Below are 15,745 nucleotides of genomic sequence, written 5' to 3'. Positions count from 1 at the left end.
TATATATATATATATATATATATATATATATGACGGTGAATTAACTTCAATGGAACTCGAGAGCCTATACTTGTGAAGCTTAAGATCAAGGGGATTTTCAGGCCAGTATTTCATAAATGGCACATAGAGGGCACAATACTGTTGAAAGTAAAATTGCCGGAAATGACGTGACCGTGTGTTGTGAACGTATCAGCATGAAAAAAAATATAGATGCTAAAACCCAAGAACGAAAATAACGACCGCAGTTGAACACTTATCAGGTAAACGCAAGTGAAATGTAAAAAACAAAAATACAATGTTAGAAGGGAAACTAAGGTTGTACAAACATTTAACGATGTTGTTTAAGTAGACTGTACGTAGAAGAATGAAAGAAAATTAAATTCAGGAGATTCCAAAACAGGAGGAACTAATAATAGACAGAAAAACACGTGACCCGAGGTAAAACGGAGGAAATTAATAGAAAGTAAAAAACATAATTTTACTTCAGAATGTTTAGTGATCAGCATACAACAGTTTGATCAGGTGATTAAACTATTATTATACGTTTGCTTTAATCAAGCAGACTCAGTTGATCGATCTCTTGAACAGCGGGTTCCAAGTACTCGTTCAGATCTGCCCTTTTTGCCCCGATCAACCATAACCCTTGACTACTCAGTATGTCGTCTCTGCAAAGGGAAGAAACATTATTAACATAGTTATCCTTATGTTATAATACCCAAAGGCTTCATTTGCCCTTTCAGATTATTTGCTATTCTCTCAGATAAATAATAATAAAAAAAAATCGCAATACTGCACTGAACTGAACTGAAGCAAGTCATTTAGGAATAAAACATAATTATCGTGCAAATTGGTCTCAGAAATAAACTGTGGCAATATACTTACACATACACATGCTATCTAGGTAATATATTTTAGAATGTGTGTGAGAGAGAGAGACTGTAACATGTATGTATGTATATATTTGCGCAGACATATTCCACAGAATAATATTTCTACTTGATATTTGCACTTTCAGCACAAGGAACTAGACATAACCTATACATAGTAATTATTGTCATTCCTTTATACCAGATTGTTTTTTTACATAATCGCGTTACTGTCAATTTATCTATATCACATTTACTTATTTCAGAACCATGTTATTATTCATTTATATCTATCTCATCCTATAATCGTGTAATTATTAAATTATTTATTTCATGGTTATTATCCTATAGCTGTTTACACATTCATTTTTATACGTAGTCTACTATATCATTTTATCATTAATGATAAACCGTTTATAATGATAATCTGTTTTCAAAATAGCTACCTTCTTCAACACTTTAATTCACCCATTCGTTAATATTGCATAATTACCCATTAATTACTGTTTTACTATATAATGGATAGTTTAAATTAATTAATTACCCAATCTTTACCTTTTACTACTGCATACTTGCCCAATGATTACTGACTCATAATAAGTTTTATAACATTACATGACAACAATTACTTCTTACCGATCTTTAATTGCTCAATGATTAATTTCACGATAATCAAACTACGGCTCACTGATCTCTTAACTGTCTAATAATTATTCTAATGTCACTTAATCCCTCAATACTCACTCATTATCATAGGTGAGAGCAGGCAGCGCTTCAGGTGAGGAACTGATCGTTTGGGTGAGGGACATTTCCGGAACTTTGCGCACCATCAGCCCAGAGCTCTCTTGGACAACCTCTTTACAAAGGCGTGTGTGGGAGGAAAAAAAGGAGGAAACATGTAGAAGAAGTAGAAATGAGAATGAATGTCTGTAGAAACGATATAATTAAAGATTAATATCTGCAAGAATGATAGTGATTACCTGTAGAAAAAAGGTATGAATGAAATTGAATATATTCCCGGTGCGAGAGATGGGTATATAACTGGTTTCGATCTTCTGACAGAGGCATAATGATTATGATAGGCAGATAGAGCTATATGACAGAGAGATCAAATAAAACATTTCAAAAGAATAAATGACAAATGATCGTGACAATCTGAACTGCATATATGTCATCACAATAGTTTTGAGAATATGGAACAGCCATTGCTTGGGAAACCAAACAACTGCGTGATGTTAATGATAATAAACATTATCTGTAAGATCTGGTTATACCCAAGATTGAAATCTATTTGGTTAGTAAACAGTATCAATAATAATAATAATAATAGTACGAAGCATGAACACTACCAGTAGCTGTTGAGAGAATAACAGTAGTAATAGTAGTAGTAGTAGTAATACTAGTTATAGAACCTGTAGTAATGGTAGAAGTAGTAGTAATAGCAATAATGAACTACCGGATCAATAAATATTACAAAATATTTCACTCCAAAACAAAAGATTCCTTACTCGAAAGCGACGGGCCCTTCTTGCGATGCTTCGGCCTCTGCTCGAGCGGGTCGTCCAGGTGATGATGATACGACACTTGGCTGTGCTGTTGCTGCTGCTGTTGCAGTTGCTGTTGCTGCTGCTGTTCCAGGTTCACTTCGCCCCTGAACAGCCTCGTGATCTCAGCGTGCACGACGGGACGATCTCGGCGACGAAAGACGATCCAGACGAGGAGTTCGCAGAGTTCGTACAGACGTTCGAAGATGCTGTTGTCTCGTGATCCGTAGCTGTGCAGACTCCGGCCTCGCTGGTTGTGTGTGTAAGGGGGGGGGGGGGGAGATAATTTTTGGGGTAAGAGACTGTAATGAAATGTGGGATGAAGAGAAAGTGGGAAAAAAATAAGAGGAGGGGAGAATGTCGAGGGTAAGAGAGAATGATAAAATGTAGGATGGAGAGAGAGAGTGAAGTAAAGGGAGGGACAGAAAAAGAGAGAGTAAGGGGAAGGACGAAAAGAGATAATAAAAGGGAGGGTTGGAAGGAGAGAGAAAACATGAATAACGGAGAGAGGTGGGAAAGAGAAGAAAAAGAAGGGATGGAGATTGAAGGAAAACAGGAGGGAGAGAGAGGGGTGGGCGAAAGAGAAGAGAATGTAAAATAGAGAGAGATAGAGAAGAAAGGAGAGGAAAAGGAAATAGAGAATAGAGAAGGAAATGGAGAAAAATAGAAAATAATGGAGGGGGTGAAAAGTGAGGGATAGAAAGCGTATGAGAAGGAAAGACAGAAAGGAGAAGAAAACGGAAAAAAATAGAAGGAAGATAGGTAAAAGAAAGTAAAAATACTAAGTAAATAAAATAAAACTTTAGAAATAGAGACAGAGAAGTATAGGAACCAGGAGATAAACAAAAACTATAGAGAAGCAGAAACAGGAGAGTGTTAGAAACAGATATAACAAAGAGAGTGAATGACGAGGGAAAGAAAGAGGAGAGAGAGGAAACACATTTTGAAAAGAATCGAAAAAAAATGTAACAAAAAAAAAATCGACTTAAAATATATAAAAAGGAAGTATCTTCCTTTGAGACTGCAAAAGGAGGCAACTTTGTTAAAATCATTACGTTTTGTCAAATTGCCGCCAGAAATTACCAAATGATTATGTTCGTGATACTCATAATGTGTGTGTGTGCGTGCGTGCATTTATAAATATATATGTCTGTACGTATTTGTTTGGATGTGTGTGTGTATATATATATATATATATTTTTTTTTTTTTTTTTTTTTATATACACACACACACACACACACACACACACACACACACACACACACACACACATACATATATATATATATATATATATATATATATATATATATATATATATTTATGTATATATATATACATATACATATGTATATATACATATGTGTATATATATATGTATGCATGTATTTCTTCTATTATATATAATTCCGTGTGTGTGTTTTTTCGTCTCATTTTTTATTTATTTACTTTTTATTATTTTTTTTTTTTTTACTCTCATCACATCACTATTTTTCATACTATTCTTTTATTATGAATTTCGTTATTAATATATTTCTTCTTTTTCCCCTCCTTCATCTTCTTATAACTATTCTATCGTTTTTAATTTTCCTTCTCCTCCTCCTCCTCCCACTTCTTCTTCTCCTCCTTCTTCCTTACCATCACCATCAGTCTTTCCGTTCTCTGCGCCCTCGTCTTCTCACCTCACCTTCATATGATGCAGGTTCTCCAGCCCGTGTCCCAGGACCAGCTGGCCATACGTAGAAGCCAGGGGGTCGAGGACAGCCGACAAGCGCCTCTCCCACCTTATCTGCAGGGACTTCTGGTTCCCTACTGCAGGAGGCTCGATTCCCCTTATGAGGTCCGCCTGCAGGAACAGTTCTCCGAAGTACCTCACTAACTGCCACAGGAGTTCTTGTACCTGTAGGAGAGGAGGGAGTGGTGAGGGATGAGGAGAAAGAGTGGTGAGGGGGTGAGGAGAGAGAGTGGTGAGGGGATGAGGAGAGAGGGTGGTGAGGTGTGGTGGCTGAAATTTTAGATTACGAGTGATGGTTAAAAGGGTGAATTATAAGTGATACTTAAAGTGGTAGAATGAGAAATGGGCTTTATGTTTGAGTAAATTATCTTGGAGAAAATGTTGTGGTCAATTTGGAGGCTTGATAATTGTGGTGGAATAGATTGACAGTAGTGAATAACTCATTTTTGGCGACGGTGGTGCTGTGTGGTGATGGTTAAATGAGACTAACGGTAATAGTGAAACCAGAAACGTGATGATTACGTAAAATAACTCAGTTAGTTGATGATGGTGGTGTATGGTGAATTATGGTGATGACTACCATGATGGTCATAAAGAGACATAGTAGTGGGTGAAATAAAAAGTATGACAAATGCAAAAGAGAAGGATGGTGGTTTGTGGTGATTGTGATAATGATAGTGAGGCTGATGGCGGAGATGTTGCGTAATGCACCTTGGACTTTAGAGTTATCCATATCATTCACTGTTTTTCTTCAACAATCCTTACCTTACTTCATCCTTCTTACAAAATAAACCTACCAGTCTTAAATTTCCTACTTCTTTCTCCCTCCTTTTCACCATAAGCCTATCCACCTCAATAACGTTCATACTTTCTACCTTCTCCCTTCCTTCACTATAGGCCTATCCTCCTCTACACCTCCCTCCTCTTTTCGAGCCTCCGGGCTAGTACAGTGGTAACGTGTCGGCCTCTCATCCGAGGGGTCGGCGGTTCGCGCCCCGCCCAGGCACGAGAAGTTGCAATTGTCGCCTGGAGGTTACTGCTGTGACTGGGCACCACGGCGGGTAAGGACTAAGACGAGTCAGCACCAGCTGACACACGTTAGCGAGTCGGCATTAGTCGACACAGGCCGGGCTTCCCTCATTGGCATAGCCCGGGCGAAGCTCAGCTTCGCATATCGGACTTATCCTTATCCTCTTTTCGCCATAGGCTTACCCATATTATTCTAAATTCCCTGTTCCTTCCTCTTCTCTCTCTCCGCCCACCTTATCCCAAGATTCCTAATTCCCGCATATTCCAACTCGGTTTTCTCCCTAATTCCTCTTTGTACACGATAGGCCTACCCACCCCTTCTCGGGTTTCTTAGTGTTCTCTCACTCTTCCCTACATACACCATAGGCCTATCCCACCTCCCAATTTCCAGACTCCCTCTCTTCACCCTATGTCTATCACTTCCACTGAAGTTCCCTATTTCTTCCTCTTCCAGCTCGTCACCATAGGCCTATCCCAGTCTCCAGCTTCCCTCCCTTCACCATAGGCCTCCGCACCTCCACTCAAGTTCCTTATATCTTCTCTCTGTCACCATAAGCCTATCCCACCTCCCTCTCTTCACCATAGACCTATCCCACCTCCCTCCCTTCACCATAGGCCTATCCCACTTCCCTCTCTTCCCCATAGGCCTACGCACCTCCACTCAAGTTCCTTATATCTTCTCTCTTGTCACCATAAGTCTAGCCCACCTCCTCCGAGTTCCCAACCTCCCTCCCTTCACCGTAGGCCTACCCACCTCCTCTCAAGTTCTCTATTTCTTCTCTCTCGTCACCACAGGCATATTCCAACTCAGTTTTCTCCCTAATTCCTCTCTTTACACCATAGGCCTACTCACTTCTTCTGGAGTTCCCTAGTCCTCTCTCCCTCCTTCATCCCTTCACCATAGGCCTATCCCACCTCGTCCCAGTCCCAGCCTCCCTCCCTTCACCATAGGCCTATCCCACCTTCTCAAGCCGCACAATATCGAGGAACATCTTGGAGAAGATCGTCTGCGTGGCCTGGAGGTGGAGGGCGACCTTCAGACAGTCCCTGAAGGTGACGTGGGCGGAGGGCAGACTCTCCCATTCTTCGGGATCGAGGCGCCCGTACTCAGCCTCCACCAGCCGCTTCGAGAGTAAAAGAGTCCTGAGGAATTCGAGAATAGGGCTGCTGGTTAAGGTAATGGGGAGGAATGAAGGGGAAAAGGGGAGAAGGGCAGGGAGGTGGGGATTTGTTTAAGGGTGATGGGGAGGGATGAAGGGGAAAAGAGGCAGGAAGGAGGGGGTTTATTTAAGGGTAATGGGAAGGAATGAAGGGGAAACGGGGAGAAGGGCAGGGAGGTGGGTGTATTTATCGGTGTAAAGGGATGCTAAGGGAGAGGGTTAGGAGAGAACTTAGGGAAAGGGAGGGTTTAGCTAACGGTTAAGAATGAAAGGAGAGGAGAGATGGAAGAATTGGGGAATGAAGGGAACTGGGGAAAGGGAAGATGAAGATAAAAATTGAGAATGAGATAACGTAAGAGAATCAGACGAATTTATAGACAGGAAGAAAGGAGAATAAAGAGGGAGGAATTGAGGAGTAAGGGAGAAAGGATGAGATTTTGCAAAGAGGAGGAGAAAAGTTGAGAAGCTAAGGATAAATATTGGAAAAGAAAGAGATAGAGAGAAATTGAGAGGAAGGAGAAAATTACCGTTGTAAAAATGGTAAAAATTCTGGAAGGGATTGAGGATGAGATGTTAAATTTGGAAACGAAAGAGACTGAAGCAAAAGGGCAAAGAGGGATTGAAAGATGGCGGCAAAGAACGAGAGAAAGATTTGGCACGAAAAAAAGAAAAGAAAAGAAAGCAGAAAAATACCAGAGAAAAAAAAATGTATGAGAAAAGAAAAAAAATGAAGTTACGGTGTTTTTTTTTTTTTTTTTTTTTTTTTTTTTTTTTTTTACGAAAGGATATTTAAAATAATGATAAATCATAACCAATGTGAAACAAGAGGAAATATGCAAAATCTACTATCCTATTTTATAAAACTACAGACCTGTTAACGCTCCGATGACCGACAGTACAAGAGAACCTTCTAGAAGTGGAGGATGACGCGGAGGGACTGGCTGGTCGGCCATCTTGCCTGTTTCGAAAATTTGAATTTTTGAATTCGTGCCGAACAGAATTGTACGTTAACGGTTGCAATTAATAGTTAGTGCAGTAAGATATTAGAAGCTAGAATTTACAAATGAATAATTATTTCACCATACACACTGTATATAAGCTTTCATATAAAGGTAGTGTAAATTCAGTTAAAATCGTGCACGAACCCACGCTCACAAACACTCACACACACAAACACACACAAACACAGACAAACAGGTATATATCTCATACAAATAAATTTTCATATAATATTGAACATATACCTCAACAAAACAATACATATAGGCCTATTAAGACTATCACCACCACTGACCTTCAACTGGTAAATTAATCCGAATCTTTTAATTTGAGATAAAAAAAAAAAATTATTCACCCTTTTTCCTAAAAAATAACCAATTAATCAAACGATGATATTTGTAATTATATTTTATCAGTGGAAATATCATTTCTCTGGCATTATATCTGTTTGCGTATCCTGGCATCATCATCATTGTTAAGATTATTATTATCCTTATTATTATTATCATCATTATCATTATCATTATCAGTAATATTTTTTTTATTATTATTATTATTATTATTATTATTATTATTATTATTATTATTATTATCATTATTATTATTATTTGTATTCATTATTATTATCATTGATTATTACTATCCTTATCACTGTCCTGATAATAATAATGCTATTACTAAAATAATAATGATAATAGCAATAATTTTAATAATGGTAATGATAATAATAATAATAATAATAATAATAATAATAATAATAATAATAATAATAATAATAATAAAAATTATAATAATAATGATAATAATGATAATGAAAGATAATAAAGATAACAATAACAATGATGAAAATGATAATGATAATGATAATACTAACATTAACAATAACACTAGCAATAACAATAATAATGATAATAATAATAATAATAATAATAATAATGATAATAATAATTACAACAACAATAATAATAATAGTAATGATAATAATGATGATGATAATAATAATGATAATAATGATAATAATAATAATGATAATAATAATAATAATAATAATAATGATAATAAAAATTAAAAAATAGTGATAATAATCATACTATATGATGATAATAATAAAAAGAATAGTATAATAATAAAAATGATAATAATAATGATAATAATAATGATGATAATAATAATGCTAATAATAATAATAATAGCAATAAAGATAATAGTAATAACAACAACAGCAACGATAATAATGATGACAATAATAATAATAATGATAAGAAGAAGTAGTAGAACTAATATTATAATGATAATAACAATAAGAATGAGAATAATAGTAATGATAATAATTATAATGATACTGATAGTAATAATGATAATCCTGATGAAAGACATGATAATAGTATTAATAATGATGATGATGATGGTAATGATAATAAAAATGATATTAGTAATGAGAGTATTATTGATAATAAAAATAATAGTAAAAGTGATGATAAAGATGATGATGGTGTTGAAATGATAATGATAATAGCAATAATATTAATAATTATGTAAACAATAATAATGACGATAAAGATAATGGTGCTGACGATAATGATGATAATAATAAGGATATTAATAATGATGACAATAACAATCAAACAGTTTACATAACATGACATTATATATAATATCACAAGTATTTGTTGAATATTAAGCACCTGATTTTAACCAGTTCACCACGATGGTCATTCCACACCCAACTCCTCGATTTCGGGAAGTCAGCGACGTCGCTCATTGCATATATATTGCAGAATTAACAGAAATGTTATTTCCTTTTACTCTAACGTGGAACGAGATTCCGGGACGCGGTAACCATAGCAACGTGACATTCGTTGATGAGGTAATTTTGATGTTTTGTGGTGTATTTTTTATATACCGGCATGGAGATAGATCCTATTTCGTTGTTTATTTACGTTGGTGTAAGTCGACTCTGCTGGTCGAGAATTTGCAGAAAGGCATAGACTGTAGTTGAATTACATGACTTGTAGAAATTATGACAAAGAGCATAGACCATTGTAATATCGACTCTCCCTTTTCACATTACGGTTAAAAACAGTCCTCGAAATCTTCAAAATAAACGAGTTTTGAAGCCTATATACCCATTATATTGCCCAACCCTTCCAAATTGCCTCTAAAGGAAAAAATACAAAAGTAAAAAATCCATCCTTGTTTCGCATCCCGCCATTCACCTTTTTCATGTAAACTCGTCTCCATCCCTCATCCTTATTTCCAATCTATTCCACGCACAAACACAGCGACATTCCCATCCCACAGACTCGTCCAACCTCACGAAATAATTCAATTGCCATATTTAATTCCCTCGTTTCCTCCTGTAAACTCGTTTCGGACCCAGAGACCGCGGGATCAATATGTAAAAAGCTAGCGTGTGAGCTTCAGAGTGTTGTTTACAATCATGGCTGGTTCTCGTGTCTCGTGCGGCCTCGAGTGCAGTAATGTTTACGAGATAAATGACAGTCTGCAGGAATCGTCAAAGGCTGGGTGAGTGCTCGGAGGCTAATGGCTGTGGTTTCTGCGGAAATAACACAGCGCGAGGGCTGCAGTGATCTTAGTTACGGGTATTTCAGGCGCGTGATAAGAGCGCCGAATTTCGTATCTGTAACCTGTGCCTCGCGTGTTTTAACGTATTTGGTAAAATTGAAGTGTGGATTTGTTACGCTTAGTCACTCTCTCCGTAAGTTCTTTGGGTTAGGGTGGTGTTCGTTTTCTACTTAAGGGAAGGGTAAGATCTTTCCGTTTTATATTTCTCACTCTGAGATCCCGTTTACAACCATATTCAGTTTGTAAATGTTTCCAAAGCAACTGCGGGTGATTTTTTTTTTTTTCAATGGACGTCCCCACTAGTATTGTGTAGCCTTTGTTCTATCCAAATCTGGCCAGTTTAGTTGGGGATAAATGCACAAATCTTGCATTAAAACTCGAGTGATTAAGGTGGATATACAATCTCTCTCCTGTACTGTAGAATGTAGGCAGCCAATTAATGTATTGGTAAAATCTGCATTATTTGACACCCTCAAAAGGTACCTGGACCCATGTGGTCTTCATTCAAAGCATCCTAACCTATTATCCAACCTAACCAAGTCCTGTGGAATTTATACAACACACTAATTATGTAGTCCCGAGCCAGGGGACTCTGCCCCAGGACCTCCATAATACAATACAGTACCATACACCCATCCTAAATGCCTAGCCAGAGGGCTCCACCCTGAATCCCCAGGGTGAGCAACGCAAAATGGATGAGGGATATAATTTCCCTACCTCAAATAGAATTTAAATGTTTTTTATGTCTGCTTCTACAAAAAAAAAAAAAAAAATGCTCATTGAAAATCACAGTTTACCTATAAATAGTGAAACACCAAACTTTTCTTTGCTTCCATCTACTGCCAGAATTGATTAGTTTTACTCACCTCTTTTTTCTTTTTTTTTTCATTTGGGACACTTTTGATGAGTTCATATATATCAAACTAGTTACTAATGTCTGCATAACCATTATATTGTTTTCTAAATGTCTTGGAATCAGCTGGAAACCAAACATTTTTCACTGTTGTTTGTCAAGGCATTGCATTAAAGAAGTATAATGATAAAGAGTGCATTATATACATGAATAAGGAAAAGCAAGTGTTTTTAGTTACAAAATAGTTTTTACAAGCACATAGAAATACATGAATGACTTGACAGATTGCAATAACAAATTAGGCAGTTAGAGTAGTGTTTATTGTCACAGTGTAAACATGATGAGGTACTTAGAAAAAGATGGTTAGATCTTCTCTCTTCTGTCATGCATCGCCTTTATTTTCGATTTGTGCAGGAAATGCCATTTATGAGAAGTGTCTCGGCTATCATCAAGGCATCCGTTCCATACATTGTTTAGCTGGAAATTCTGATTGTCATACATTGAAAATTTTGTGTCCCTGGTCCTTTATTATGAGCAAACTCATTTATAATAAAGGCTTTGAAAAACAAGTTAAGGTGAATATAGCAAGGTTGTTACTCAAGAACTAGTGCTGTCAGAACCATAAAACCCCACATATGTATAACACACACAGAACAGAAGCCTCAATTGTTATGACAAGTATGGATATGATCATAGATTTATGATATTCACAAAGTCGAGAGATTTAAATATCAGGTGATACCATTTGCATTCCATTGAAGGCCAATAAATCTGTATCACATATTCCACTAAGGCAGTACTTGTGGATCTCTTTTCAGTTCTGTTGTCAAATAAGGAACAATAGTTTTTATTGCCAGAATGTACTTGGAGGTTTGTTGGCCGTTTCCAGAACTCAAAAGAGATTTGACAGCATGATTTGGTGTGATTACAGATAATCATTTTTAGTTTGTTGATTTACTTTTTCATCTGTTCTTCAGTCTCAAGAGTGACTGAGGGTCATTGCTTTACAGATTTGTCGCTTTATTATTGTAGGAACTATAACAATATTATGATGACATCTTTGTTCCAGATATGACTTCCTGTCTATCCCCTTGGCACATCCCCGATTCACAAGGGAACACGTAGAGGGTAAAGCCAAAAACAGATCTGGTGCTTTTACGCGCTCTGATCTCCTCCTGAGCAGTTCAGGTGAGGAATAACTTAGTCTTTTTAGTCTTTGATATTTTCTTGGTTTAATATAAACTTGTCTGAATTCATATAAAGAAGAAAATTTATGCTGTATCTTTTAGTGTATCATGTAAATTTGTTTTGTTTATGTGTTCCTAACACATAGAGTAGTATTGTACATGTTTCTAATAATTTTTTCATGGAGCTCTGTCTCGATTTTCAAAAATAATTACATATTATTAACAGTAATTAACTCTTTCTTTCCATAAAATTAACAATATAAGGAGCAACTTGTCCCATATTATCCTACATTCCTCATTTCTTATGAAAGTGCATTATTCTTCTATATTTCAGAATGGAACAGCCTGATCGTGGGTCGGCTGAGCACAGGCCCAACCCTGAGCCTGGAGTCGTCCAACAACAGTCTGCGGCTGAACAGCGAAAACACAGTCACCCAGGAGCTCACCTTTGCCGCCCACCTGGGTCTGCCGGCCATTATGTTCACCCTCACGACTGACAGGTGCTGCAACATCGCACGTCTTATTCACAACAGAGTTGTTCAGGGTGTCTGTTACCAGGTGTGTGGCTCGTGGCTGGTGTTGTGTACGTGGGAGATGCCTTTTTTGCTTTTGTTTTGTGCACCGTGATAGCTTTTAGGGTTTGGAGAAGAAATTGTATCTAGGTTTAGTCTTCATGATATATCTACATTTGAATTGAAGTTACTAATGTCACTATTGCTGTTTTTTCTCAGTGTTCTGTTCTTATACATGAGTCATATTGCAGGTTTGGGTTAGAGTTCCAATGCAGGCGCCAGAGGAGTTGGCAGCACAGTATCGCTCTGACAAATCTCCAAGTGAAGATGGGTTTGGAATCGACACTTGGACGTGGTGGAACAGGTAGGACTTATATAAAAAAAAAATTTCTTTCTTTCTTTTTATTCCGCCTTTCTTCTTCTTCATTTTCTTCTCCTTCTTCTTCCTCTTCCTCTCCTTGTTTTTTTCTCTTTCTCTTTATATTTTTCTTTTTCTATCTTTTCCTTTCCCTTTTCCTTTTTCTCTTTCTTTTTCATTCCCTTTTTTTCTTATGACCTGTAGTTTAACAGAACCATTATGGTTTGCAAACTCATATTAGTTAGCATAATTTTTTTTTTTTTTTTTTTTTTTTTGGTTTTGCTCTTTTCATAATCCTCAGTGTTATTATCCTCATGGCAAGTATCGCAATTATCATTTAGGGGCCTTTTGTTGACGGCAAAGTTCAGTCTGTTAACGGCATAAGAAAGGGGTTGTTCTTGACTTCAAGTTTGTTCATTATGTCAGGTCTATTAATTCTTTCCATGATACAGATACTATAATAGCCCTCCCGACCTTCCCACATGACCTCTCCTACTTGTAATTGCAAAAAGCTTCATCATAAGAGGCATGGGATTTTAGAAACTGCAGACCCCCAGACCTAGCTTTTATAAAGAAACACTGGGTGACGACCCAACAAAGTGGTTTATAATGAGGGCCTCTTTGTTAGTCATCCTACTAACCCAAATATAGAATATGTATAGGGAGACATTTCATACGAAATATCAAAAGGGTTGTCACAGCGCTTAAGCATCTGGTTGGTACACGGAATGCAAGTATGGCCAGCTAGCCATGTTTGAGGGAGGCTTAGGGTTTCTTCACAGCTCCTTTCTATAATCAGTATTGTCCACATTAGTTACGGGAAGTTAGACTAATGTTGGTATTAGTGTGTTTGGAGATATCAGTGATTGTAAAATTAGAATTGTAAAAATCATGATCACTCAAAGTAATTATAAATTTTTTCAGATTCCACAGTGTAGCCAATGTGGAGAAAAAAATTGGCCTGGCACTAGAAGTCTCCGCAGATCTTCCAGAACAATCTGTTATTGATAGGTAAATTGGTTAAGAGAACCTCTTGGTTTCTTCTTATCTCTGTTTAACCGTATATTATAGGATCGCAGTACATTGAAAATCATAATGTCTATATATATCTTTAAATCATATGGTTTGTGACATGACATGCATTTGTTCAGTACTCCCTATTTTGGTGAAGAATTTGGCTATATATCCCTTGTTTATAGCAAGGGGGTAATGGTAGAAAATAATAAATATAAAAGCCGTCATCTAACTCCTATCCCCTTGGAAAACATTTGACCAGGTGGTTAGGAGAGCCCATAAGGTGTGCCATTCTGCCGACTTCCATATGGCTGACCAACAAGAAAGGGTTTCCAGTCCTCTCCCGTGCACACCAGCAGCTAATAAGGGGCCTTTTCAGGCTCCATGTGCAATTTGTGGTGTCAGGGCCCTTGCGACACCAGCATTTTAAGCTTTATCAGCAGTATCTAGAACATATTATCAGGGTAAGTGTAGTTTGTGTGTGTGAGAGAGTGAGTGAGAGAGTGAGAGAGTGAGAGAGTGAGAGAGAGAGAGTGAGTGAGTGAGTGAGTGAGTGAGTGAGTGAGTGAGTGAGTGAGTGAGTGAGTGAGAGAGTGAGAGAGTGAGAGAGTGAGAGAGTGAGAGAGTGAGAGAGTGAGAGAGTGAGAGAGTGAGAGAGTGAGAGAGTGAGAGAGTGAGAGAGTGAGAGAGTGAGAGAGTGAGAGAGTGAGAGAGTGAGAGGAAGAGAGATGATAATGATAATATAGATGTGGAGATGTAGCATATTGTGAGATTGAGAGTAAAGATTGTTATAGTTGATTGTGAATGTATTTTAGCAAAGTTTGCCTTTATTAGAGTTTTATTTTCTTCATAATTATGGATGTTAGGTCTTGACAGAAGTGAGTCATAATGTGAGGACGTGGGTTCTTCAATCACTGAGCATTTTTAGCTTAAAACACCTAGGCAGTGCAGAAGGTGCAAGAACAAGGAATATTTCAAGCCCCTTCTAAACTATGAATATGATATAATTAACATGCACTCTCATTTTTTTTTACCCCACAGGTAAATCAAGAAATGGACCCTCTCATTGACTTCGCAAGAGGGTACGAGGACTACCTCCAGTGTCCCCTCCAGCCCCTTATGGACAATCTGGAGTCACAGACGTATGAGGTGTTCGAGAAGGACCCTGTCAAGTACTCCGAGTACGAGCGTGCCATGTACCTGGCCATCTGTGACAAGATTCCCGAAGAGGAAAAAGACACCAAGGAGATGTATGATTTTAGTGAAACATTATTTTCAGGGTTTCAGGGGATGTTACATTGACACTGTTATATCACTGCTTTTGCGGTGGATTATTTTCCAATCTGGTAGCAGTGATGGTGTTAGTATTGGCAGAGGTGATGATATAAGTGATATTTTAGTAATAATTTAGGTGATGATACTCAGTCTCTGCACTTTTTCCTCAGAGTGCTGATGGTGGTAGGTGCTGGCAGAGGACCACTTGTGCGCAGAGCCTTGGCCGCGGCAAAGGCAGGACACCGGAAGATAAAAATCTATGCAGTTGAAAAGAATCCCAATGCAGTTGTAACACTGCAAGCCCAGCAGGATGAAGACTGGGGTGACCAGGTGATTCTCTCTCTCTCTCTCTCTCTCTCTTTCTTTCTCTTTCTCTCTCTCTCTCTCTCTCTCTCTCTCTCTCTCTCTCTCTCTCTCTCTCTCTCTCTCTCTCTCTCTCTCTCTCTCTCTCTCTCTCTCTCTCTCTCTCTCTTTCTTTCTTTCTTTTCATTTTTTCTTCTTTCTTTCTCTTCATTATTTATTTATTCATTTATTTATTTTTATTTATCATTATTTTTTTACCTCTGTCTTTTTCATTCAAAGCTGTGTTTGTAGTTTGTCATTCAATCAGCCCTTATGCTCCTATC

General features: G+C 37.4%; 2 protein-coding genes across 2 annotated transcripts in view; one reads left to right on the top strand and one right to left on the bottom strand.

Annotated features, from left to right (window-relative positions):
• Positions 1-508: 508 nt before the first annotated feature.
• Positions 509-9,145, bottom strand: LOC125038832 (protein phosphatase 1 regulatory subunit 36-like). Its single transcript, XM_047632429.1, has 7 exons — positions 9,020-9,145; positions 7,207-7,293; positions 6,138-6,318; positions 4,099-4,311; positions 2,375-2,660; positions 1,611-1,722; positions 509-665 (listed from the first exon to the last, which is right to left on the bottom strand). The coding sequence occupies exons 1-7, from the start codon at positions 9,094-9,096 to the stop codon at positions 551-553; spliced, it is 1,071 nt and encodes a 356-aa protein (XP_047488385.1). The 5' UTR covers positions 9,097-9,145; the 3' UTR covers positions 509-550.
• A 570-nt stretch (positions 9,146-9,715) lies between these two features.
• LOC125038953 (protein arginine N-methyltransferase 5-like) overlaps positions 9,716-15,745 on the top strand; it is an 11,043-nt gene continuing 5,013 nt past the window's right edge. The window contains exons 1-8 of the mRNA XM_047632654.1: positions 9,716-9,860; positions 11,843-11,961; positions 12,295-12,518; positions 12,724-12,836; positions 13,755-13,841; positions 14,107-14,308; positions 14,886-15,094; positions 15,290-15,449. Of these exons, the coding sequence (XP_047488610.1) occupies positions 9,775-9,860; positions 11,843-11,961; positions 12,295-12,518; positions 12,724-12,836; positions 13,755-13,841; positions 14,107-14,308; positions 14,886-15,094; positions 15,290-15,449 (1,200 nt within the window). The 5' untranslated portion in view covers positions 9,716-9,774. The remainder of the gene's footprint in view (positions 9,861-11,842; positions 11,962-12,294; positions 12,519-12,723; positions 12,837-13,754; positions 13,842-14,106; positions 14,309-14,885; positions 15,095-15,289; positions 15,450-15,745) is intronic.

The sequence above is a fragment of the Penaeus chinensis genome, chromosome 26 (assembly GCF_019202785.1).
Source record: "Penaeus chinensis breed Huanghai No. 1 chromosome 26, ASM1920278v2, whole genome shotgun sequence".
In the NCBI taxonomy this organism is placed as follows: domain Eukaryota; kingdom Metazoa; phylum Arthropoda; class Malacostraca; order Decapoda; family Penaeidae; genus Penaeus; species Penaeus chinensis.
Note: the sequence above shows the minus strand (reverse complement) of the source record. Positions and strands in the feature narration are given on the sequence as shown.

Bases quoted from the DNA above. Each gene is read 5' to 3' on its own strand.
- LOC125038832 (XM_047632429.1), bottom strand. From the start codon at position 9,096: ATGAGCGACGTCGCTGACTTCCCGAAATCGAGGAGTTGGGTGTGGAAT. The intron at 7,294-9,019 runs GTGCTTAATATT...TTTTCGAAACAG, and splicing joins GGTGAACTGGTTAAAATCAG to GCAAGATGGCCGACCAGCCA. The intron at 2,661-4,098 runs GTGAGGTGAGAA...ACACACAACCAG, and splicing joins AGAACCTGCATCATATGAAG to CGAGGCCGGAGTCTGCACAG.